Source organism: Sturnira hondurensis, unplaced genomic scaffold, assembly GCF_014824575.4.
Source record: "Sturnira hondurensis isolate 20B ecotype Veracruz unplaced genomic scaffold, ASM1482457v3 Scaffold0006496, whole genome shotgun sequence".
NCBI classification, from domain to species: Eukaryota; Metazoa; Chordata; class Mammalia; order Chiroptera; family Phyllostomidae; genus Sturnira; species Sturnira hondurensis.
Window position 1 is genome coordinate 6330624 of NW_028079127.1, and position 27095 is coordinate 6357718.

Genomic DNA, 27095 nt, shown 5'->3' on the forward strand with positions numbered 1-27095 from the left:
CTTTTTCAGAAAGATTAAACACGACCATATTCACTGTAAAGCATCCAGAAAATAAAAAAATATGCCACCTTCATCCATCAGACAAAAAAAAAAACAACAACAAAAAACAACTAAAGCAGAAATGAGGGACCACACACCAAGTAAAAGGGTTTTGGAGTAGAGCTAAGGAGAGCCTCCAGAAGCCAAGCGGACCCACCCTTTAGGGGAAGCACAACCGGTATAAGCCGCCGCCGAGGTGGTCAGCAGGGAAGAACTGTTGTTCTTAGGGTTGAAATGGGCGGGGAGACAAAATGGTTCCCGGGAAAGGAGAGTTGGAGGGATTAGGCTGTGACAGAGACCGGTGCTAAAGAGCCCTCGCCATCACCCTGTGGCGAGCGGGGACTAGACGGCCAGCCCTTTTGCTTAGCTCAGTCCCTGTCTCAGGGCCTTTCCCCGGAATGAAAGGGGTTGAAACTTTCTTTCCAAAGGATCCGGTGAAAATATAGAGATTAGCCCGGGGCATAGCAGGGGGCGGAAGCGGGAACCCAAGCTGGCCGTAGAGGGCGTGGAGGTCGTCAGAGAAGAAGGACGTTTCTGTTGCTATGCAACTTGTCCTAAGCCCGCCTCCCGCTCGCGTTGCTAGGAGACGGTGAGGCCAGGGGGAGGGCGGGGGAGCTGGTCCTACGTGCTGACGCTAATTGTATATGAGCGCGAGCGGCGGGCTCTCGGGTCTTTTTTAGCGCCATCTGCTCGCGGCGCCGCCTCCTGCTCCTCCCGCTGCCACCCTGAGTCACTGACTGCGCAGCTCCGGCCGCCTGGATACCCGTGCTAGCCATCGGTAACGGATTGGGGCCTGAAAGAGAAGGGGGAACGTAATGTCGGCCGCGCGGTCGGCGCAGAGGGGAGGGACGGAGGAACGGGGAACCGAGAGCTGGGGCTACGGGCCGCCCAAGGCCTCCCGGCTGTTTCTGTGGGCCAGAGCCGGACCCGTTCGCAGAGTTTCGACCCCGTAACCTGAGGGGCTCCCGGGATCGGCCAGCGCTTTTTTCCGGGAACGGCTGAGAGACGCGGGGGTTGGTGAGGCCTGGGAGGGCCGGGGACCGTGCCAGTGTGCGCCGAGGTACACTAAGCACCACCGGCTTCTCCTCGCGGATGGGGGCGAGGCCACGGCCACGGCTTCGGCCAGGCGTCCTGAGAAGGCGGCTGCGCCGCTGGCTCCCGGGGTGCGGGGTGGCGGGGCCAGGCTCGACTGCATAAGCTATTGCCGCCTCGACGTCCCCGTTTCCTTAAAATTACCAGGAGGAGGCCGCTGGGGGATGGAAAGGACGGTGGAGGCTGCGAATTCCGATGGGTGGGAGGGGCTGTGAAGGGACGAGGCCCCTGGGCTGAGCGGGGGCGGGGAGGCTGCGAGGCTCCGGGGCTCTCCGCCTACCGGGGGTGGAGACTGTGCTGGGCGGGGAAACCCCTGCGGCATCCCTCTGCACGTGGCCGCCATCTGGGGCAGTTTGGAGACCCCTGCTCCTGTTGCACTTTACGTTGTAGAGACGGTGGGATGTGAAAATGAATGGTGAACAATAAGTCCAGCCCTTAGGTGTCAAACTCCTAACCTGCTTCTATTTGGGCTTAATCTTTTTTTTGGTACTGGAGAAAAGTATGCTCGTTAGGTGATAGATGATAGGCCTCCATTGCTAGATTTTTAAAAAATATTTTATTTATTTATCTTTAGAGGGGAAGGGAAGGAGAGAGGGAGAGAATATCAATGTATGGTTGCCTCTCGTGGGTCCCCTCCTGGGAACTGGCCGGCAACCCAGGCATGTGCCCTGAACTGGGAATCGCACCACGATCCTCTGGTTCACAGGCCGGTGCTCAATCCACTGAGGTACACCAGCCAGGGCTAGAATTTTTTTAAAGAATTAATATGTGTAAAGTGCTTATGTTAGGTGTTCTCAACAAAAGGTTTTTGGTGTACCACAGGTACAATTAGAATTTGGATGGGTATCTTGACCATGCTTTTTTATTCGGGAAGGATTGATCCTTGAACTGTTTTCAAGGTGGCGATACTAAATAATTTGTCTTGCAGTGTCTTTAATTCTTGTAGGACTAATGTTGCTTTCTCACAGATTAGTTCCTTTATAGTTCCTTTATTAGATCCCAGATAAGATGCTTAACAAGCTGTTTAGTTTTTAAGATGAGTGAGGGTATGGTGGAGGAACTATAGAGTAGAATGAAGAGCAATGTAAACTTAGCCAAGTTTGTAACATGCCTTGTCTGTGCCCCCGATTTAAAAAAGGAGACAGTGAAGGGAAGCAGTAAATGACTCTTGTCTAGAAGGGCTAGGCTTCGAGAGAACAAAAAACGAACTGGGTACAGGATGTGATCGAGAAGCCCGTTTTTAGACTGTCACTGTCTGATTAGTTTTGTAAGGATTGCACTTTACAAAGTCAACATTAATTGCCTGGTTTCAGGAGTACTGAGCTGTAAAATGAAATTTGCCATTCTTGAAAACAGGTAATACCAAAATACCTTTTCAAATTAGCATTTAGGTAGGTCCTATTTTCCTGTGAGCTTTAATACTACTGTACTTACTGTACTTAGAAAGTAAGCCACATTAACTTTGGATGAGGGGGAAACCATATGTCTAAGTCATCACTAAGTGCATGGATGAATTATTTGACTTTAAGTGAAATGATGTATAAGAAAAAAACCAATGTACCACAGGCTAATCAATATAAAAGAGTAAGGTTCCTAAATCACCCAATCAACTTTAAAATAAAACATTAAATAAAACCAGGATATTCGAGGACCTGCTGGATACGGAATAAACTTAAAACTGATAGGAGGTAAATGAGACTTAAAGCGATCTTTTGGGAGTATTGAGTCTCAAATGCTTGTTCAAAGTTGTCTGAGTTTGAATGGGCCAAATTCAAAATGTGCAGTATATTTTTTAGGAATCTGGAGGGTAGATGAAACTAAACACTGATTGGTAGGTTGGCTTGGATATATAGTATTGTACAAATCTTGACTTCATAGATTGACTTTTTAGGTAAATATTATGTTAATATAATAAATAGCATTTTAAAAATTCACCATACCTGTTTGGAAATCTTTTGTAAATTTTATCTGTACCAGAACTAATCTAAAATGCAGTTGCTTGTTTTACTACTTATTTAACTTATGTATATTGGGTCCAGATGACTGATTTTATTCTAAACATTTATTTTATTTTTAGAGAGAGGGGGAGGGAGAAAAGGAAAGAAACATCAGTATGCTGTTGCCTCTCGTATGCCCCCTACTGGAGGCCTGGCCTGCAACTTGGCCCAGCACTCAACCCACTGAGCTACATCAGCCAGGGCTGATTCTAAACATTTTAAAATATATTCCATACAGAGTCCTTTCGTGGGAAAGGGGGTTAAAAGAAGTAGAACTTCTTCAAGGTATGAAGATGTTACAAAACAAAATTAAGCCAAGTAAATTTGAAGATCTAATTGACATTTTTAAGTAATGGGCAGCATCACATACAGCCCTGTGAGGGCGTGTACCAAATGGAAAGTTTTTTATAGGAAGAAGGGTAAGGCAAGGTTGCTGTTAACAAAAGAAAGGGTTTTCATCAGGGAAGTTTTTGTCATGCAGTTGCCTCTTTCCTTGGATGGGAGAAGAGGGTCCACATGACAGATTACTTCATTGATGTTAAGCAAAAATTTCCAGACTGATTAAGGTTGTTGCTGGGAGAGATTGAAACAGCAATTAGATCAGGTATTAAATCTAGGCTTGGTATCATGGGCTTCTAGCATGAGTGATGCAATTTTGGGCCTGTGGTTTTCTCTTCAAAGCTATCAGAATAAAATACTACATTGCTTACTTTGTTCCTTTTTTGCTAGGTTGTAAATTTGACATACTGATGACTGAAAAGATTAGAAGGAATGAATCCTAATCAATTTAGAAAACTAATGATTAGTCTATTCAGATCAAATCAAATATGTGATTACTTAGTGTTCTTAGTTGATTCTTTGTGTATTTTAGGTACCTGTTCAGACATATATCTTACATCATGAACCAAAAGGGAAATTGTCTACATATAAAATGTTGACTTGTGGTGATGGTGTGAAGAAAAAGAAAGTGGAGTTAGAGTAGTATTTATAACATTCTGTTTTTAATTTAAATTTTATTGATTTTAGAGAGAGAAACATCAGTTTTTGTTGTGCCACTTATTTATGTGCTCATTGGTTGCCTCTTGTGTGTATGCTGACTGGGGATCTGACCCACACCCTTGGCATATCCAGATGACACTTTAACCAACTGAACTACTGGGCCAGGACTTCTACAACGTTCTTCACATGAAGGTTCCAGATTAAGGAACCTATTACAGAGGTGATAACAAGTCCTGTTTCATGCTGACTTCATCAGAATAAGTTCTTCCCCTGTTGGGCAGAGTCAGGGTTAGAAGGTGAGTGCTGGTGTTTTCACTCATCCTTGTAAATTGTTCAGTATGTTGACAGCAGACCACTAGACTGCCTTGCTGGGCTTGCTCCCCAAGGTAGCCTGTTTAGGTCTGGTTACCACCTCTACCTTCTGCTGCTACATGCTTGTTTAGAAGGTTTGTGTATTTTGATTTTTATTGGGAAAAGGGGCTATAATTTTGAAGTTTATTAGTTTGGCTTGTTTTCTAAAGTAAAGAAGGTACAGAAGTAGGTAGAACATAACAGCACTTACTGGGTGATTATGCAGGCAATGTTTTAAATTATTTTACATGTGTAATAACTGATTTAGTGCTTCTGGAGGTGGGTAGTATGACCATTTTAATGAGGAAATTGAGATACATAGTAAAGAACTTACCAAGGGATGCAAACTGAACGATCATGATTTCTAATGAGGATTTTGTATTGGTTTTAAAGTGATAGTTTCTTTGAAATTGTTATGCTTGTACATCAGTTTGGAATTCAAAAGCATTTTTTTTTTTTTTAGATTTTATTTATTTTTAGAGAGAAGGGAAGGGAGGGCAATGAGGGCGAGAAACCTTGATGTGCAAAAGCTGTTTTGATTAGTTGCTCTCACCCCCAAGTGGGGACCTGGCCTGCAATTGAGGTATGTGTCCTGACTGGGAACCGAACCATTGACCTTTCAGTTTGTAGGCTGGCACCCAGTCCACGGAGCCACACTAGCCAGGGCTGAAAAATGCTCTTGCTTAGGTGTTACTGTGCTCTAAGGAAAAGCTGCAGCACTTAATGGTTATGTAGTTGTCTTTAATGTGTCATGTTTCACGTGAATGAACTTTTTGTTTACCCTTGTGTGTATTTTCAAATATCAGTCCAACCCATTGTTTTCTTTGCTATTGAATTAGATAATACCTTAGATAATGTGATCCTTTGAACAAAGGATTGTGTTCACAAATGGGAGTCCATTTTGCTTGGGACTGACTGAAGTTGTGTTGGAGCCATATCAAGTACTGAGCCCCTGTACCACTGAAAATGTGAGTGAAACAGTAATGCTTGAAAGACAGATTTGCTGAAGTGCTTCTGGAATGAGATCAGGTCTGAAGTAAAGGGAAATCTTTTCCTTGGGGTGTTACTGGTTCTCTTTATTCTTTTGCTTTAAAACATGTAGTTTGTAATGATTGGCTGTTTAACCATGAGTTGAGTAATTTTCCATAAAGGAATAGTAACCACTTTGTTATATAATCTGTGGGACAGTAGGCTGATAGGGAATGCACCTTGGTTTTCGGAGTGGTGTGGACTGGGCATGGGTTTTAGAAGTCAGATTTTAATTCCTAGTTTTTTCCACTTAACCTCTTGTGTGTTGCTGAGCAAATTGCATAATGCTTTGTATGCAAATAAGAGAAACCCTATAAAATAGTCCACTACAGAGTAGGCTATAAATGTTAGCTTTTTCTCTCATTGAAAGTAAGGAGAACTTAGAATCAGGTTTGCTGTAATGCTGAGTTACTTGATAGCTCATGTCTGGACATGTAGCTATTATAAGATCACAAAATAATTAGTTTATGCTTTGAGTCAATCACTTTGTTCTTTTTCTTCACTGTAAGGTTTTCTTTGTATTTAAGTTCTTAGGTCAAGATATGCCTTTAGTCATGATGAACCTTGTCTTTTCATTGAGATCTTCTATACATTGCATATATGAATGAGGTAATCAGTTGAACCTTTCACCTTTTTATCTCTAGAAATACTTTTCCTTAAAGTCATTGACCTGATGTTAATATAGAAAAAGAAACCTTTTACCAGTTGTTTTTTTGGTCAGGATTGTATTTCACTGACAATTTAATACAGTCCTTTAGTTGATTTAATGTAATTACTGTGGTGTTTGGTTTAAATCTGATTTTTGTGTGCATGTGTGCATTTTTTTGTTCATACAGTTTTCTTTAGGTTGATGTAAACATACGCGTGTTGTATATATATGTAATTTTTTCCTCCTGTTTTGGAATGTATATGTCTTTTGAATCTTTTGGAGTGTTCACCCTAGAAGTTACAGTAAGAACATAACATTATATTATATACATGTATGCATAACATTATGATGCATAAGAACATTGGAATACTTGGATCCATTTCCTTTCCTCATAACCCTCACCACTGACTTCATGTTGTGGTAGTTTAAATTTTTTGATACACTACACAGTGGTGATATTACTTCTTTTTAAAAAAATGTATATATATGTATCCTTTTACTCCTCATTTCTCATATCTTAGACCTTCCATTTTCAATCACTTGCCTTCTGCCTAAAGAAAGTCCTTTTAGAATTTACTACTGAGAATGTTGGAGCTGAAAGTATGTTATCTTCATATTTAAAGGATGTTGTGGTTGGGTGTAATATTCTAAAGTCCTCCATTGTTTTCAGTATGTTAAGCACAACAGCACATTCTGCTGTCTTTTGATGTTTATTACTCAAAAGAAAAGAACTGTCTTTTGTGCCTTTGAGGTTAATCTAAGTCTTTTCTCTGTGTGTCTTTAAGGTGACTGTTTTTAGTGTCTTGCCTTTTCACTCATATATCTCAGATAAGTGTGGGTTTCTTTTTCTATTTGTCCCAATTGGGATTTGTAGGCCTATCATTTATTAGCCCTGGAAAATTCTTTGCTCCTAATTTCATCAAATATTCTTCCCATTTTCTTCTTTGCTCCTAAAATTTGTGTTAAATCTTCGTTGGACTTTATTGTATCCTAAAATGTGTTTTAACTTTAGTATTTTCTGTGTTTTAGTTTCTGCCATATTTTGGAAGATTTCTTTTAAGCTTCCAGCTCACTAAATTCTCTGGTTGTATTTAGTCTACTATTAAACTTTTTCATTTAGTTTGATTTGTTATTTTTATTTGTAGAAGTTCTATTTAATCCTTTGCCAAATTAGCTATATCACCTTTAATATATTACTGTTCCTTGTGTATGTAGCTGTAGGCATTGTATTTTCAAACATAGTTTACATGGTTTTTTTTTGTCTGTGTTTATAGTTATGTTTGTAGCCTTCTTGACAAATTTAAGTCTTTATAGACTGGCTTCTGTTGTCCCTTTTACTCTTGGAAATTTTATGAATTATTTGAGGTCTATGGTGAAGGTACCTTTCACTTATATTTGGATATGCAGGTGCCTAGAAACCCTTGTCAGAGACCACTTTAAGCTCATAGTTTGGATTTTGAAGGGAACATAGATGAAGTTATATTGGGCTTTTGTTCAGGAGAACTGGTTTATTATCCTTGCGAATTTAGCACTTTTAGGTTACTGCTTAATTTGGGAGGGTTGCCACAAAGATTCCTCACTTTGAATAATAGGTCCATAGCTTTTGATTTCACCATACAGTAGTTAAAGTTTGAGGTTGGCAGTTGGCCACGTGGCGAAAGTGACTTCCTTATCCTTGTCATTTTGCTTCCTCAGGCATGATGGTTCAGAGTCTGAGTGTAGAAATCTGTCTTTTTAAAAATGAACTATTTGTAATTGTATGTTTACAGAGGAGTTGTAGATAATTTAGAGAGTTCCCAATCACTTTTCCCTAATGTTACCATCTTCCGTTACCATGGTATATTGATTTGTCATTCTGTACATTTGTCGAAACTAGAGGAATATTTTACATGAATTTGCTTCTTAGTAAGATCAGTCTGGCAAATCCAACTTCTGGCCAAGATGGAGGCATAGGTAGACTCACTTCACCTCCTCACACAAATAAAGGACAGTTAATTTAAAAACAAAAACCAACCAGAACTGCCAGAAAATCAAACTGTGCGGAAGTCTGACAGTCAAGGATTTAGAGAAGAAACATTTGTCCAGATGAGTAGGAGGGGTGGAGAGGACACAGTGTGGTGAGGCAGCAGGGGCTGCCACCAGTGGAAGGGGCAGCCCCACATTAATGTGTGGCAGATAAAAACAAGGAGGGACAATTGGGATGCAAGCATTCCCAGCCCCAGGCCAGACTGTAGCCTAGGGTTCTAGCACTGGAAAAATGAAGCCTCATAACCTCTGGCTGTAAAAATCAATGGGAGTTAGGATAGCAGAATAAACTGCTGGTCTCTCAGAGGAGTTCATTTAAAGGGCCCGTAGGATCCTGGAACTTAGGCAAACCCACCCACAATGGGAATCAGCACCAAGGCAGCAGCTAGAAGGGAGCCAATTGCTTACAGGAAGTAGAAGTGACTGGAAATGGGGCTAGAGCTGAGCAAGTGGCATTGTTCCCTCTCTGACCCTGTCTAGACGTACAGTGCCACAAAGTGGTGAAGCGGGTTGCACCACCCTGGTGAATGCCTAAGGCTCCACCCCTTACAATGTAACAGGTATGCTGACACAGGGGGGCTGCCAAATTGAGGTGACAAAGAAATATGGTACAAATGAAAGAACAGGTAAAAACTAGGAAAAGAACTAAGTGACATGGAGATAACCAACCTATCAGATGCAGGCTTCAGAAACACTGGTGATCAGGTTGCCCAAGAAATGACTCTGTGTGGCCACCAAAATAAAGGAAGAAGTGAAAGTTAGCAAAGTGAAATAAAGAAAGATATACAGGGAACCAACATTGAAGGAGAGGAATGCCAGGGTTCAAATCAGTGATTGGAACAAAAGGAAGAAACAAAGATTCAACCAGAACAGAAAGAAGAAACAAGAATTCAAAAAAATGAGGAGAGGCCTAGGAGTCTCTTGGCACAATTTTAAATGTGCCAACATCATCACATCATAACATCATAGGGGTACCAGAATGAGAAGAGGAAGAGCAAGAAGTTGAAAACTTAACTGGAAAAAATAATAAAAGAAAACTTCCCCTCCCCATTCTGGTGAAGGAAATAGAAATACAAGTCGGGGAAGCTCAGAATCCCAATCAATTTGGACCCAAAGAGGACCAGACTACACACATCTTAATTAAAATTACCCACGATTAAAGATAAGGAGAGAATCTTAAAAACAGCAAGAGAAAAAGAGACAGTTACCTACAGAGGAGTTCCATAAGACCTAGCAACTGATTTTCTCAAAAGAAACTGCAGGCAAGAAGGGACTGGCAAGAAGTATTCAAAGAGATGAAAAGCAAGTACTGCAACGAAGATTGCTCCGTCCAGCAAAGCTAACATTTAGAATGGAGGGGCAGATAAAGTGCTTACCAGACAAGGTAAAACTAAAGGAATTCATCAACACTAAGCCCTCATTATGTGAAATGTTAAAGGGACTTACATGAAAAAGGAGATCAAAACAATGAACAGTAAAATGATAGCAAACTCACAATTGTAAACAATGGCATCTAAAAAAAACTAAGCAAATAACTAGAACAGGAACAGAATCACAGAAATGGGGATCACATGGAGGGTTATCAGTGGGAGGGGAAAAAGGAGAGAATGGGGGAAATGGTACAGGGAATAAGAAGCATATTGATAGGTACAAAATAGACAGGAGGATGGGAAGAATAGTATAGGAAATGGAGAAGCCAAAGAACTCATGACCCGTGGACATGAACTAAGGGGGGACTTGCTAGAGGTAATAGGGGTACTGGATGGAACTGGGCAAAAGGGAAAGGATGGCACAACTATAATATAGCATAATCAATAAAAATATACTTAAAAAAGATCAATCCAATGAGGAAACTTTTTTCCTAACTTTGTAGGTGATTAAATAAGGCTAGACTTTTTTTCCTGAGCTAGATAGATTCCTCCAAAGTTGATATCAACCCAAATGATATGATTTCAAAATTAGGTCTACTTTAAAAAACATAAAATGTGTGCAACCAAGAAATCTAATTTATCCGGAATGGGCATCTATGAAAAAAGTAAAAATTCCATCCTCTTCTGTCTAGAATCCTGTTTAATTAAAGAATGAAAATAACTTTGTTGCAGGAGTTTGAATTTTAGATGTAATTCCACCAAGTGGACATGGAGGGTTGGCAGTGGAGGAGTACTACTCCAAATATTAGCCCTTGACTGCTAAAATTGGTATCTCTCAACATTTTAATTAACAAGTATATTAAGCATGTTGGTATAAGGGATTGTATTGTGTATCATTTTGTAAGTTAACGACTAAGGTTTAATTTTTAAAAGATAAAAACTTGATTTTAATGTGGGGTTCTAAGCTTGACTAAAAATTTTTTCTTTTTACTATCTGCCTTACCAGTGGCATTCAGCCATTTTTCTGACTGAATGTAACACACTTTACCTGAAGTTTTGGTTTTCTAAAAACAATATTCTAAAGTGAATACTAATTTTACAGTAAGAAAGAACTTCGGGTGTGCTGTGATCAATTCTAACAGCATTTGGGTGTGTTAAGCAAGAGTGCTAACGATGTACCAGCATACCCAGGGTAGGCTGGGGCGGGGTGGTTATCAGTGATGTGGCATGAAGAGACGAGAAAGGCTTGGTTGGCATAGGGTGGGCAGCAGAGCTTTATAACTGTCCCTGAATACAGGTACTGTGAAACCTTTTTTACAAAGGTCTTCAGGGTTGGGGGCAGGCATGAGTATAGTAGGTGGCAAATTTTGGCTTTTAAACATGAATTTGATGAAAATGAATGCTGTTAAAAATGAGTGGGTTTGTTCTGCCAGGTACTAAGTAGCCTAGAAATTTAAACAAAAATTGACCATTCATGGTTGTTAGAGGAATTTGAATAAAGATCCTTTGTGTTGTTCCTTTTTTGTGATTCCAGCTTACATTAGATTCTTTACTAACAGTGCTATAATAAAAGTCCTTACGTGATAGATTCTAAATTGCTACTAGTAACTTGCTTATTTTAACCATGAAAATCTTTGTTTCGTGGTATTTCTTAACACTGATGCTTTTATTTAATGGGAATATACATTTCTTTTTGGATAGTCTTTAACATAATATTGATTTTTACAAGATTTTGGTTTTAGGTGTTTTTATTGGTTTTGAATAAATTTTAAATTTTTTTAACATTGATGTTTCTCTCCACAGATATTTGGAGTTCTTACAGCATGGCAGACATTGACAAGTAAGTGGCATAGTTGGTTTCTTGTTCAGAGATTTGTACTGTGATGTACATAATAGTAGTACCGGTTATGTATTATTAAAAAGTACAGTAATGACTGATGTTTAGTACCTACGATTATAAAAGTTACATATTGCATATCCAAGACAAAATGTAGCATATATAACCACTTGTAAGTATAGTGATCCATTCGACAAATTCATAAGAAAGTGCTAAGCACAATAATGAATCACAAGATTCTTGCGCAATCCATTTTTACCCTATATGTATTTCCCAAAGATTTTTACTAACATTGTAATGTTTCATATATACAAGGTGAAAGGTGTAAAAAGTGTATATACAATATCTGTGTAGAGAGTAAAGAAAGATAGGGCACTATACAAGCTTTTAAAGGTAGACCATTAAATTAGAAGCCCTGTGTGCCCCTTCTCCGTTGCATCTTCCACCTTTCCTCTTCTGAGGTGTAAGCACTGTCTTGGCTTTTGTCTAAATCATCTCTTTGGTTTTTGTTAGAGTTTTACCACCTACAAATTCTTAACATTTAATTTTGAAAGTCTGAATAGCAGTCACAAATGTAGATGTATAAAAAAAAGGCAAAAGGAACTATCTGGGTCATAGTGTGGCTTCAGTTTTACTCCAGCTTTTCAAGGGCTTAATTTGGAGTAGTCTTGGGGCAAGGTCACACACACATCCTGGAAATAGTGTTGGTGAAGTTGGCGTCTGGTGTGGTTATAATATGGATAGGTGTCTTGTAGGAATACGATCAGGAAAAATGGGATGAGCTGCGTTGTTGGTTGGAATTTTACTGTAGCCTGCCAACGTAGAGGACAGTTTAAAATAGTATTTGGGGATGGGGGAGGTATGATATGATTATCCACAGCTTCTATAGGCAGCCGAGCATGGAGATGGAAGAGCAGAAAATTAGCACAAGGTTAACTAACACATTCAAGTACTCTACATATAGGAATCTGGTGAATCCTCCCATGAATGCTGTCATGAGCATAAAGAGAGGGGCGGCAATAGGCGTTTTAATGATAGAAAGTATCGTCACCTTGATCACATTCCTCCAGTTTGGGTTCTTGGCCTTAGCTAAGAAATTGTGGATTTCTTTTATTACCTTCCAGGGGTTTTGTTTTGTTTCTCCTCTTGGGTTTGCTCTTTATTATATCCTGTTTCCTTTTTTTTTTCTTTATTACCTTCTTAGAAGAGTACATGGGAAGTAAATTATTTTGAGATGGCATAAGTGATAATGACATTTCTACTCTTATGCTTGATTGTGTGTAGAATTCTAATTTGGGAATCATTTTTAAGAATTTTGAAGGCGTTGCTCTGTTGTCACCTGGCTTTCAGTGTTGCTGTGTTGAAAATTCAAGGTCTTTATTATTCTTGATCATTTGTACATGGCACTTTTTTAAAACAAATGTACACATAGATCTATTTATTTCTGGAAACTACTCTCGTTTTGAAGTTCAGAATTTTTTGCATTGTTGGGTCTGTATTTTCACCTCATGTTAACCCATTCAGGGGCAGACCCTTTGAATCTGACCATTTGATGACTTTTAGTTCTGGGGAATATTACTTCTGTTTTCTCTTTCTGGATCTCCTGTTATGGTGTGTGTTGGGCTGACTCTTCTAATTACCTTCTTTACTATTTTCCATCTTTGTCTCTTTGCTCTTTCTAGGAAATATTGAACAAACTTCATCTTTCAACTCTTATATTGAGTTTCCACATTTCTGCTTTTTACTTCTCAATATCTCCTTTGCCATCTGTTTCTGATTTTATAGCATCTTGCTGTTCTTCTTCCATTGATTGTAATACATTTTCTCTGGATGTTTCTTTCCCCTTGTCTTGTTTGCTCTTGAATTTTTATTTCTTCTGATTTGGTGTCAATATGAGAAGCCTTCTTCAAAAGGAGGTAATAACTTGTTTGATTGATCATTAAGATTGGGGAGGATTGGGGACAGGCAGTTGCAGGATGTTTCTTAAAAGTTACCTGGAAAATTTGGGTGTTGGGAGGGCGGATGATGCTTGTCCATTTGTGATTTTAATGTGAGGTCATGAAGGTGGGCATTTACTGTAGAATTCTCAGCATCAGTTCTTTTTTCTTGGCTGATCAGATATACCTCAGTGAAGAGTGGGTGTTCTGGGAGCCAAATGGGGAGAGAAGACAGCTAGGGAGGGGTCTCTACTTTCAGTACTCTCGTGCGCGTATTGTCCTACCTTAGGTAGTTGTAACTGGGATCTTCCAGTCCAGCTTCTCAGTTCATCCCTTTCCAGAGAGGAAACTGCCATATTCTGTTACAGTTAGGGAGAGGAGCTAAGGATTTAATGGCTTGTCATGACGGTTTTGCTTTGTCCTATCTATTTTATCCATGTTAAGTGTTCTTTTAAAGATTCTGTGTTTCAGTTGGCTCTCAGCTTTCCCCACTACTTAGATTTTATTTCTCAGTGAAGTTGCTGTTCTTTTCTCCTTGTCCTTGGTGTGTGTCTCTTTTAGAAAGCCCCTTTATCATAACTTCACTAGGGATTCTGAAGGATTGAGATCAGATGAGTATGTGCAGTCTGTGATTTTAACCTTTTCATTTTACAAATTTGGGAGGGGCTGATAAATTGATTCCCTCTTTCATTATTTAATTTTGGATGTCTGTGAGCCTTCACAGAGGGAGGGGAAGAGAGGGGATTCTTGCTGTTTACAGCAGAAGTTGGTGAACTTTTCTCTGTGAAGGACCTTGATTGATTTTAAACATTGTAGGCACTTTGGGTCATATGTTCTTTTGCAACTACGGTTTTTTAGCATTGAAAGCAGCCATAGACAGTACATAAGTGAATTAACATTGCTGTATTCCAATAAAAAACTTTATTTACAAAAATAAGAGTGGGCTGGATTTGGCCATATGACATAGTTTGTGGACCCCTGTTTTTAAGCCTTGAGATGTAAATGTTTAATAAATGGTTGAATGAAATGACAGTGGAGGAGGAGCTGTTCCTTGTCTTTACCCTTTACTCTAGTATGCTTAAGCTTATACTGTCAGAAATATTTCAGAAATGGTTATTTTGTTTTTGATAGGCAGGCTGATTTTTTCCTTTAGTTTACGGGAACGTAAATTTTTCCTGGTAGGATACAGTTGACCTTTTCTGTACTTGTCCCCATGTGCAAATTAGATAGTACTTGTCCATATATGAAAATCTTTCAGATGTTGTTTATAAGCAAGTAACGCAACCAAATCTCTAAACAAAATATTAAAATGTGAAATTACAAAAGGAATTATTGACTTAGCTATTCTTATTTCCCTTTTTTATTCCTGGTCATAATTTCATGTATGGAAACTAGATTTTTCAAATGAAATGAGAAGAATGTTATGTTACTACTTTTTGTCTTTTTCATTGGTGCCATCCTCCTGGCTTTGTTCTAAGCCTGGAATAGTCTCAGTAACTTTTACTATTCTTTCCCATCTCTACTGTGAAGTACTGAAAAAGGAGGAAGGTCCACAAAGATAATGAGTACAGGCTGATACGGCTGCTCCACAGCCATCAGGGATACAGGACTTCTGTTTTTTCCAAACTCTTTATCCTTAGCTGGTTACTTCCATTATCTAGGTTGCCTTATGGTCCAATGTGGCTGCTGGAGCTCTAGCCAGCACATCCATATTCTGGGAAGGAAACAAGGTCACAAAGGCCTCCCAACTGTTTACTGTCTTTTAAATAAATCTTCTTCAAAGTTTTATGCTACTACTTTTTCTCTCGCTGCTAAAACAGTCACATAGCCACATCTAAACTAAAAGGTAGTCTGAGAAATGTAGATATTTTAGCTCTGTGAACTGCCTTCTTGCAAATTAGAGTACTGTTACTAAGAAAAAGCAATAGATATTGGGAGAAAGCACATACTTCCTGTGACTACATTCTCTGAATCAAAACCTGTTAAACCACATTTTTAAAGCTTGAAGTATAAACTTTGTATTTGACCATTTGCTTTTAAATGCAATTTTAAGTATTTGTACTTGGCTTATATACAAAGTTAGAAAAGAGTTATCTTTTGAGTTTCCTACTTCATATTTTTGAAAGAGTCATTTTAACTTAGAAAATGAATTGAAGTTTTTCTATATTTTTATTTTTGGTATTTTTGTACATTTGAACTTGGTGTGATACTGTAATATTGTAGCAAAGAACAGTCTGAACTTGATCAAGATTTGGATGATGTTGAAGAAGTAGAAGAAGAAGAAACTGGTGAAGAAACAAAAATCAAAGGTATTTACATTTTTTCAGGATCAGTGATTACTGGCACATGTCTTCTGGAGGGTAGTAATAAGTACCATTCTCTTTTTGATCCTTGTCTGCTTTATCCACTAGCCCATGCCTCATTTCAGTAAGTCCTTGTATGTTGTAGGGGGAGGGATGGAGGCAAGAGGGGATGAAATAATAATAATGGAGGAAGGTATGGGTATAGTGATGCCTCAGAAGTCACTGTGTGTACCCTTTACTACTAGAGTGACATGGCATAGCTGTGGCAAACAGTTTAGCTACCATGAATTTTGCTTCAGTTCAGAAATGTTAAGCCTTGGATGGTGTGGCTCAGTGGGTTGAGCACTGGCCTGCAAAACAAATGTTAGAGGTGGTGGTGGGAGTTGTTTTGGTGGTGATTCTAAACAAGTACCACTAGCTTAGGCTTACTTACTTGAAAATGTTTCGTATTCAATACGTAGACAATATGAAGTTGTGTGTGCGCGTGTCTTTTTTAATCCAGTCCAGTCAAACAACAGAGAGACATTAATAGAGGTCCATGGTGGTGGGGAGTTACACTGTTTTAGGTTATACCCTGTAGATATGGGCCAAGAATATTAAGGTATCAGATGAGTCAACTTTTAATTTTTAAACGAGAATAAAGTTGTTAAAAGACTACTGAGCTTTAAAGGCATGTTAGTTATTAGAATGGTACATCATCTGATAACCAAATTAATTAATATTAGAAGTAAACTGAATTCTAAAAATGTAATTGGGAAAATGCAGTTTGGGGGAATGTCTATTGGTGAAGAAAAGATAGCAAAACTTTTTCATAAATCTAGCTTATTTTTGGATCAAGTATAATTTTCAGGTACCATTGATAACCAAATTTTGTTTGGCTTTAGTTACAACCTTTAACAATCACCTGTTAACTTTCTCAATCGGGATACACCCAGGCATATTATACAAACAAACATCAAATAAACATTCAGGTCACTCATTCCACTTTCTTACCCAGGCTTTGTAGCTGTCACTGTTTGTAGTTTTCTGATGTGTTGTCTGCCTTTGAAGGATTATCAGGAGAGGGGTAGATAGGCATCTGGATGAAGCTTTGAGCTTCCCAAAATGCACAGTGGCTGAAACACAAGATAGTAGGAAGAGAAAGGATACTGTTGATAGTTGTATGAATGGTCTTGAGAAATGGCATGGATTAGAGATCCTTAGGAATTCAATTTTTCTTACATACTGTGTTTTCTAGAATGAATTTTCTTTAGCTTGCTGCTTGTCTCTACTTATACCAACAATCACTGGCTAGTCAGGGAAACCCCATGATTGGATTGTCCTATTAAAAAAGCATAATATATTTTCATAAAATCCTTCTTTGATGCCCTTTTTTTTTTAAGCGCGTCAGCTGACTGTTCAGATGATGCAAAATCCTCAGATTCTTGCAGCCCTCCAAGAAAGACTTGATGGTCTGGTAGAAACACCGACAGGATACATTGAAAGGTACAAGTTCTTCTTTTTCATAGTCCTTATTTCTCTTTCTATAATCAGTATTGCAGGTGTATCTATTTTTAAGACCATCTGGGACTTGATGTATGTAATAGTGAAAAGCTAATGTTTGTTGATGTCTAGTATAGGATTATTTGGAGTTCAAGGTTTTGCTTAAGTACCACCAATTTAGGGTTGGTCTTTTAAAGTATATTCTCATCTCCACAGGAACTATACTGATCTTACTCATTTCTGAGATTTGTTTAGAGGTTGATTAGAAATGCACAGAATTAGAAGAAATAACAGATTTTTAATTTATTTTGTTGGTCATATGAATCATTAATACCCAAATATCCTATTGTGCTTATAATTTTTTTACATGGCTTTATGATTTCAAGATCCGTCTGTGTTGTTGCTCTCTGTATGTACTTCTGTTATCTTCTGGCCTCTGAATGTTGCCTGTGTCTCGTGATGTTTGTCCACCATATTTTATTTTGTTTTTTCTTTGATGGATACCTAGATTATCTCCAAGCTCAATTAGCACAAAGTTTATTGTAATGGTCATTTTTGTACGTGTTCTCTTAAGGAACTATGTAAGAATTTCCTTGTACTTACCAGTGGGATTGCTAGTTACAGAGTTTGCAAGTTCTTCCCACTTGCTTTGCAGAATGTGTGTATCCAGTGCACTATCCTTTATATTTGTATCCTTTCCGACATTTGGCATTATTCAGCTTTATAGTTGTTTGAGTTTTTTAAAATTAATTTATTTTCCAGTGGAAGAGGTGCAGTCTTACTTGTTTTTTTCCCTGACTTTCTCATGAATTTCTCTTCACGAGGACTTGTGGTTGCTCATTTGTAACCTTTGCCCTTTTTCCTTTTGGGGTTTACTGTCTTTTTCTTGTTTTGCAGGAGTTTTTAGGTATATATTCTAGGTATTAATTCTTTTTCAGTTTTAGACTTTGTAAATTTGTTGTGTCATTTTTATTTACATATAGCATCCTTCATTATACAGAAGTTATTACTTTTTATATTTGTTAAATTTTTTAAGTTAATGGTTTGTTCTTTTGAAGTTAGGTCTTTCCTGGTTTCCTTCTCTATTTCCTATTGACTAGTTCTACTTTTTACCTTTAGATCTCTAATCTCTTTAGAGTATACCTTTGTATTAGGTGTGAATAGGCATCCATTTTTTCTTTGTTAGTGAGCTAGTTTTTGTAGCACTTCAAACAGTTCATTTTTCTTTATTTGTGGTATCACAATAGTATATCACTTTCTTTATAAACACCTCTGTCTTTGAGCTGTGTCTTTGTGTTTTTTTTTTTTTTTCTGGTCATCTCGTTTGTCATAGTCACACTTAATTACTATGCCTTTATAGTGTGTTTTACTATCTGGCAGGGTGAGTTGCTTTCTTTCACCACCCCTTACCTCACACATACCCCTGCCCACCAGGACTGACTTAACAACCATCTATAGACCCTTATGGTACATATGGTTAACAGGAAGTTTATCAGGGTTCTTTCAAAAGCACACTGAAGTTTTGATAGCAATTTCATTGAATAAACGTAGATTAGCATAGTAGAGAAAGTTGATTTTTGTATCTTGAAATTTTGCTACGTTTAATATAGTAATTTGTTCTGTGTTTTCTCCCATGTGCAAAAGATCTTATTTGCAAATAATGGCAATTTAGCTCCAACCTTCCATGTTACACTATACTGCATATTTCTTTTCTTTCACACTGCCAGGACTTCCAGTATTAAGATAAGCGCTAGTGTTAAAATGGGCATCTTTGTCTTATTTCTAATCTTAAACTGGAGTGAATATAAAATCCCCATTAAATAATTGTGTTTCTGTGATTTTTATGACCTTTTTTATGTATTACTTTAGATTGTCTTTTGACATTTTCTTTGAATTTGTTAAGTGCATATTAAATATATATTTTTGGAAATACATATTTTGGATATCAAGCTAACCTTGCATTCCTGGAATAAGCTTAATCATTACATGTTTCATCATTGAGTTGGGTAGTTAATATTTTATTGAGTCCTTATTCATTAGTGAAATATGAACATAGGAACTTAGATGTATGCATTTATGTATATATGTACAATAAAGCTTTCAGGGGTGGTAATTGTATTCCCTGGTTTTAGACTCAAGATTTGGATTGCCTGATGAAATGAATGTGGCTGCTCTTACTTTTTTCCTGTTTTCTGGAATCACTTGTACAAGATAGAAATTAACTATTTCTTGAACAGTTGGTAGAACTCTTTTAAAAATGGATTTGGACCTTTGGGATTTGGGAAATAGAGGTCCTGGGGAATATTTCTCCTTCCTCCATTCCTCCATTCCTCCCTCCCTCCCTCCTTCCCTTTCTTCTCTCTAATTGACCTCTTCAAGTTCTCTTGTGCCAGTTTCGAAATGTAAGCATTTCTAAAAATATATGCATTTTACTAGTTTTAAAATTGATTAGTGTATATAATTCATGATATTTTTAGGGATCTGATTATTTTTCATTTGTATTCTGTATTTTGCATCTTCATTCGTTTTGCCAAGTTGCTTCAATGTTACTGTTTTTTTAGAACCAGCTTTTGATTTTTCATTTCCATATTTTTGTTGTTCTTAATTGCTGCTCTTTCTCTGTCTTTAATATTATTTCCTTCTTTCTAGTTTTCCAGTTCTTTCCAATTTCTTTAGTTAAATGCTTAGTAATTTGATTTTTTAAATGGTTACTTTGTATCATTATGGCCTTAATATTCTGTTTTTATGAATGTTAAGTATGGAGATGTATATGCTGAAATTAATAACCAAGCTTAATCCTTTTGGTGTCCGTGTTCTCCTTATCATTACTTTCTAATTGATATAACAGAGTCTGGGAAGGATAAGTTAAAAAGCTCTGTGTAATTTATCTGTTTCTCCCTGTAAATCTATCAGTTGTGAGTTGCGTTGTAAATTCTGTTATTTCTGATATTAAGATAGCTTTCTTTTGGGTTTTGTTTACCTGGTATGTCTTTTTCCATCCTTCTATCTTATTCTAATGTGTATGTTTGCTTCTTTATTAGTAATTTCAACTCTTTACATTTCCTAACATTGTTAATGCTTTTGGGTTCAGTTGCTACTGTCTTTTCCTTATTTTTAAATTGTATTTGTTTTTTCTTTTCTCCTTTCATTGAATAGATAGAGTTGTCTTTTGCTGGTTCAAAGTTAATGCATTCTTTTTTTGTTTTACTATGGTAAAGGCTCTAGCCTTAATACCTGAGTTAATTTTTTTTATTTTTATTTTTTAATTTATCTAATTATTTTTCAAGTATAGTTTTCTGTCCACTACGCCCATCCCATCCCACCCCCCGCGAATTTTTTTATTTTTTAAATTTACCAATATCTATATTGTTTATAAATTTGCCGATTGATTTTTAAAAATTTACTAATATCTGTATTCTTTATATATGACGTCTAGTACTCTTTCAGTTCCTTCAAGGGAACAGTAAAATTTATTAAGGTGTTTGACCACCCATGCTTTATCTATAGCCTCTCTTGGATTTTTTTTTTTTAATATTTTTTAAGATTTTATTTATTTACTTTTAGAGGGGAAAGGAAGGAGAGAGAAAGATCAATGTACGGTTGCCTCTTGTGAGTCCCCTGCCGGGAACTGGCCTGCAACCCAGGCATGTGCCCTGACTGGGAATCGAACCGCGATTGTGTGGTTCGCAGGCCCGCGCTCAATCCACTGAGCTACACCAGCCAGGGCGGATTTTTTAACTGAATTCAAAAATTATTTTTAATGATTACGATGAGTATTTGGCATACTTTCTGAAGCCTGCTATACCTCATATACTTTTTATTTTGCCTTCATGTCTGAATAATAGTTTGGCTATAAAATTGTAAGTATAAAGGGCTCAGTTATCCTAAAGATTCACTTTATTACTTCTGATATATATACAGTGTTTTCCTTTGAAACCTGATGTCAGTCTGATTCCTTTTCTTTTGTAGGTTATTTGCTTTCTTCATTGTGAACTCTTAGAATTTTCCTTTGTCTACTGATACATGTCTGGGAGTAGAGTAAGGATTTTTATATTGCTTTAACTCTGAGATTCTAATTTCTTTAGATACTCATCTCCCTTTTTTTCAGCTATTGTTCAGTTTGCCATGCATATCTCACAGCTTTTCTGTCTCCTATCAGGAGACCTTTTAAATAAACCTCATGGGCATTTTCTTCAGTTGAGCTTGTCTTGTTTATCCTATTTGTTGGTCATTTTAGTTACTGTATCTTTCATAACATTCCTACCTTGTTTTAGATTTCTTGGTCTTGTCTCATATTGCTAGTATACTCCTTCATCTCTAAGTTTATTTATTCTCTCAAAATTCTTACTAATGATGCTGCTTCAGATTTCATCCTTTCATAAAAATTGTGTTCAGGTGTCTAGCTTAGGGATACTGAACTCTTAAGTGTTATTTTAATAATGAGTATTGAGGGAGGAGGGATGAAGCTCAGACTCTGGTTTGTGTTGGTCCTGTGGAGTTTCAGGAGAAGGGGATGGGAGGAGCCTAAGGAGAGTTCCAATTATATCAGATGCAAAGTTTGTTTGCTGACGATTCTGGGTAAAATTTTTGGCTTCTTTGGGAGGAGGCAATCTCCTGGTTGTGATCCGTTGTTCCCAGATTTCAGGCGGTGAAGGAGGCAGTGCTGTGGGTTCTGAGCCAGAGTCCGAGTAGCGACCAGCAGTCCACTGACAGAACAACATTAAGCTTTTTGTTTTTAATTGTTATAAATAAAACGATATCTTTTAGGTATTTGTTTTTTACTTTTGGTTATCTTAACTAAAGTTGTGGTTAGGTAAGATAATTACTTGATACACGACAATCTGTTTATGGCAGGAAATTCTAACCTAGATTGTGAATCTGTTACACAGACTTCCTGGAGTTAGGTAAATTTTGAGTATGAGCATATTTTGGCAGGTGGAGTGGTTAATAAATGTAAGCAATTCTTTGAGGGGCTCACAGATTAGGTGTGTATAACATTTTAAAAATCTATGTGTCACAGTAAATTGTGTAACACATGAATTGTATCTCAATAAAGCTGTTAGTTAAAAAACCCAAGTCTCTTCTATATAAAATAGTACATTCTTACTTAATTTCAAATTCCAAATTAAATAGAGGCTAAAATAGAAAATAGTGGTGTAGGGCACTGTCCTTTTTTGCAATATATACCTACTTTCTTCCTTTCCTCCAATACTAATGTGTACATACAGGTGAGATACTCTTTTTTTTTTTTAAGAAAATTTAGGTTATCATTGTTGTTCTTAGAGTTAGTGTTGTCATTCTATGACATTTTAACTTTATAAGGTAGACTGTATTTTACAGCTGAGATGCCCTTACTGAAAACAAAACTGAACCATGAGTATGATGAAAGATCTGGGTTGATAATATGATTTACATTTTTCTATCAGTTTACTGTACCTGGTTAAAATTTTACTTTTGAACTCTTATAGTCCAGAGGCCCGTGTATTTATATCTCCTAAAGTTCAGTTCTTTTAAATTAGTGTATCTTTGCTTCATAAAGGAAACCTATCATTTACTTTTATGCTTCAGTTTCAATAAGATAAAAGAAGTGTGACGTGTGTCTTACAGTGAAGCTGTGTAACTGGTGCTTTTCTACCTTTCAGCTTGCCTAAGGTAGTTAAAAGACGCGTGAACGCTCTCAAAAACCTTCAAGTTAAATGTGCACAGATAGAAGCCAAGTTCTATGAGGAAGTTCATGATCTTGAAAGAAAGTACGCTGTTCTCTATCAGCCTTTATTTGATAAGGTAATGCTTTTTACTGTTTCATTTTATTTATTTAAAAATCAAGAAGGTAATAAAGCTCTGGAAACAATGTAGACCTCTCAGTAAAATAGTTATTACGTGTATGAATTTGGGAAAACTATCAATAATGACATTTAAGTTGTGGTATACATTAATTAAATCCATGGGTTCTTTATATATATATATATATATGTATATGTATGTATATGTGTGTTTTATAAGATTTTATTTTTGAGAGGGGAAGGGAGGGAGAAAGAGAGGAAGAGAACATTGATGTGTGGTTGCCCCTTGAGTGCTCCCCTACTGGAGACCTGGTCTGCAACCGCGGCATGTGCCCTGACTGGGAAGTGAACTCACAACCCTTTGGTTCGCAGTATGGCACTCAATCCACTGAGCCACACCAGCCAGGGCTCTTTGGGTTCTTAATGAGAAACAGCTAGTTTTTTTGCTTGGATGTCAGTGTTTTTATGTAACCCATTTTTTTTAATCATTTTAGCGATTTGAGATTATTAATGCAATTTATGAACCTACAGAAGAAGAATGTGAATGGAAACCAGATGAGGAAGATGAAATTTCGGTTGGTATTAACTTTTAATTTAGTATGTTTTATACCTTGGAAATAAAAACTTTTCCTTTGAACTTGATGACATGCAGAGGCTTGTTCGCTTTTTCCAAGTGAAGGAATGGAGTCCTCTGAGTGGCTCGCCTGCAGCTAATAATGGCAGGGCACGAGTATCAGTGCTGTTACAGGACCCCGTTTCTCCAGAATTGCTATTTTAATGTTGGTTGATTAAGAGAATACAATATTTTGATTAAAAAACATGGGACAAGTTTTATATTTGTTTTGGTTTTCCTGTTTACTATATTTAAAAGTCATTATTTTATAAAAGTACATTTGGTATGGGTAACAGCAGTGTGTTTACACAATTGGACTAGAACTATTAGGACTGAACATTGTAATTACTAATTGAGGGTTGGTTGGTTTCTATACTTCTACCACTGCATTTAAATTAAGGGAATATATAATCTAAGAGTCTAATCTAAGTGTTCAATAGTACATGCTGTTATTTATTTATCAAGGAGGAGCTGCAAGAAAAGGCCAAGCTTGAAGATGAGAAAAAGGATGAAGAAAAACAAGACCCCAAGGGAATTCCTGAATTTTGGTTGACTGTTTTTAAGAATGTTGACTTGCTCAGTGATATGGTTCAGGTAATAGTATTCTCAAAAGTGACAGTTTACCTTAGAGAGTAAACCTTTGAAATTTAAATGTCTGATGACTAGTCTCATCACTGTTGATATTTATAGAATGATTGCCTTCTTTTGAAAGAGCTGTTATGTGTGGAGGCAGTATTGCAGCTTTGTTTAATATAACCGAATAAATTATGATTCACTTTAAAAAATTAGGTAATGAAATGGTCCATTTGATCATTGCTCGTTAGTCTCCATTCCTTTCTCATGGCTTCATACCCTCTGTCTTAGATGCTTAGTATAGCGGTAGGATGTGAAAGAAAGACTGAACAGTTTCAGTTGTCGTATACAAAAGACGTTTCAGTCTGAAATGACTATTCCAAGGAACATTCGCATTTTAAAAGAATGCTGTAAATACCTTTAACTCTTTTATAATTGTCACTTTTTCTGGGAAACATTGTCCCTCCTAATCAGAAACATTTCTTGAGCCACTATCTGTACTGTAGTACTTGTTGCCTGATACTGTGATTGTTGGGAGTTAATGTCAAGAAAAAGAAATCTCAAAACAGAGACTGCTTACTGAATTTCTACCTTAGCCAAGAAGGAAAGCACCAAGCAGATTGAAAGGAACAAGAGCAGCAAAGGGCAGTAGTTAGAAAAGCAAACATGCTTATGTTAGACTTGGTTTTTGTACTCTTCATCCCAGTCAGTGTGGATAATGATGTTGTCATTGCTACATAAAACTTCATTTTAAAATGTTTATTGTCCAGTAACAGAACACTAATTTTAAAATGCCACATTACTCATTTATTTATTATATATATATATTTTTTAATTTGAAGGAACATGATGAGCCTATTCTGAAGCACTTGAAAGATATTAAAGTGAAGTTCTCAGATGCTGGCCAGCCTATGGTAAAAACTTTGAAATACTTTTAATTTTGTAACATTAAGTGTTTACAGATAAATACATGGAAATTTTTTTAAACAGTGATTTTTTTAAAGATTTTATTTATCTTTAGAGGGGAAGGGAAAGCGAGAAGGAGAGAAATATGAATGTATGGTTGCCTCTCATGCATCCTCTGCTGGGGATTGAACTGCGGTCGTTTGGTTCTCAGGCCCATGCTTAATCCACTGAGCTACACCAGCCAGGGCAAATGGGAATTTTTTAAAAAGACGTGATAATTTGAAGGGGTAAGAAGAAATTAAAAATGATACTTGGTATTCTTAATTATTGGTAAAAAATAGATGTTTGGATGTTGATAATGTTATACAACATTTATCCTTTCTCTTACCTTTTAACTATTTTAAAAATACAGTCTATTCTTGATCCTGGATTAAAAATGGGCTAAAAAATAATATCAGAGATACATGAATACGCAAATACTTTTTCTGTATTTAAAAGGCATATGTCTGGGAATTACATAAAACAAGATGTTAGAAGGCCTCTACTTCCCCCATTATGAGAAACCAACCAATAGCTTCTTCCCAAAACCATCAAATGGTATTATGTAAAGTATGGGCAAAGTTACTATAGGCTATAGATTTTTATATGGGTATGTAATAGGTCGGGGTTTTTCTCAGTCAAGCTCAGGATCTAGTCTAAGATTTACAAGTCATCTTCATGGGGATGGAGGGAGGAAGGGGGACTTGGTCAGTTCAAGCTTTATTTACTGAAGCATTGAAAATGGTGATGTAGGAGTTTAATTAGCTTTTATACTTTTCTTTTTAAGAGCTTTGTTTTAGAATTTCACTTTGAACCCAACGAGTATTTCACAAATGAAGTGTTGACAAAGACATACAGGATGAGGTCGGAACCAGATGATTCCGATCCCTTTTCTTTTGATGGACCGGAAATTATGGGTTGTACAGGGTGAGTTTTAAATTTACTATATTAACAGAATGCTACATGTTTTTGTTTTACTTATGATTTATGATATTGGTATTTCCTGGTGTGTGTGCTTGATACATATATACATAGTTTATTTCCAAACAAACATTTGAGTAAAATGTTCTGAGAGCTTACCCATTTTCCTACAATTTTTCTTGGCTTGTGGCTATTACAGATATTTCTCCAAAGGAAGTGCACATTTTAATTTATTATATTGTGAATTTGTGGTAATTGTGAATATATTTATTGAAAAATGTTTAGAAATAAATTTTAAATAGAGAACAGGTGGAAGGGACTAGAAGGGAGAAGGGAGGGAATTTCAGGGGAAAAGCGGAAGGATTTACAGGAACAAGTATAAAGGACACATGGACAACAACTAACAGAGGTAGAAATGGGAGGGGGGGAGCACTGTGGGGGTGGGCTGGGATGGGAGTAAAAGACAGAAAACTACTTGAACAACAATTAAATACATTTAAAAAAACAAAAAAATAAATTTTTCTCTTTACATTGCTACAGAAAACATTTGGGCCAGATTTTCCTTCTTAAGATTTGAAGTTAATATACTATTTATTTAGAAAAATTTAGTTCTCCATGCAGTTAAAAGTAATGTGTTAATTGTGACAGAAGATTTTTTCCCCTTTGTTTTGGAAGGTGCCAGATAGATTGGAAAAAAGGGAAGAATGTCACTTTGAAAACCATTAAAAAGAAGCAGAAACACAAGGGTCGTGGGACAGTTCGTACTGTGACCAAAACAGTTTCCAATGATTCTTTCTTTAATTTCTTTGCTCCTCCTGAAGGTAAATAGTGTTTTAAGTTGGGTGTTTTTCGTTGTTTCATAGTAAGTTTTGTTTAATTTTTAACTAATTTGAATTTCTCTTCTCAATTTTGCAGTTCCTGAGAGTGGCGATCTGGTAAGCCGAATTGTTATGTATTTATTTATTTGTTGAATTGTTCCCCGTGTGTGAAATTAAGATTGGTTTTCAAAAGTGCAGAGGGGAGTAGTTGCTACTAGCATTTTGCCCTGAGCCTTGCAGTACATAGAGAAGACTGTGCATTTGAAAAATTCCATTCAGAGTACTCCTGGTGCTTTCACTGAGAAGTGCTGAGAAGCTAAGTTTTGTTTTTT

The 27095-nt window shown here is 37.1% G+C and overlaps 1 protein-coding gene across 8 annotated transcripts in view; it reads left to right on the forward strand.

Annotated features, from left to right (window-relative positions):
• Positions 1-662: 662 nt before the first annotated feature.
• The window catches only part of NAP1L1 (nucleosome assembly protein 1 like 1), a 31224-nt gene continuing 4791 nt past the window's right edge, over positions 663-27095 (forward strand). For 2 of the 8 annotated variants that reach the window (XM_037049409.1, XM_037049408.1), the window contains exons 1-11: positions 667-817; positions 11355-11391; positions 15549-15634; positions 17011-17113; positions 22753-22894; positions 23388-23468; positions 23972-24100; positions 24922-24993; positions 25812-25951; positions 26621-26766; positions 26861-26880. In XM_037049409.1, coding sequence (XP_036905304.1) covers positions 11375-11391; positions 15549-15634; positions 17011-17113; positions 22753-22894; positions 23388-23468; positions 23972-24100; positions 24922-24993; positions 25812-25951; positions 26621-26766; positions 26861-26880 — 936 coding nt within the window. In that variant the 5' untranslated portion in view covers positions 667-817; positions 11355-11374. Of the gene's footprint in view, positions 818-897; positions 1100-4327; positions 4424-11354; positions 11392-15548; positions 15635-17010; positions 17114-22752; positions 22895-23387; positions 23469-23971; positions 24101-24921; positions 24994-25811; positions 25952-26620; positions 26767-26860; positions 26881-27095 lie in introns of those variants that run through there. The other 6 variants (XM_037049412.1, XM_037049411.1, XM_037049410.1 and 3 more) reach the window with 6 other exon arrangements.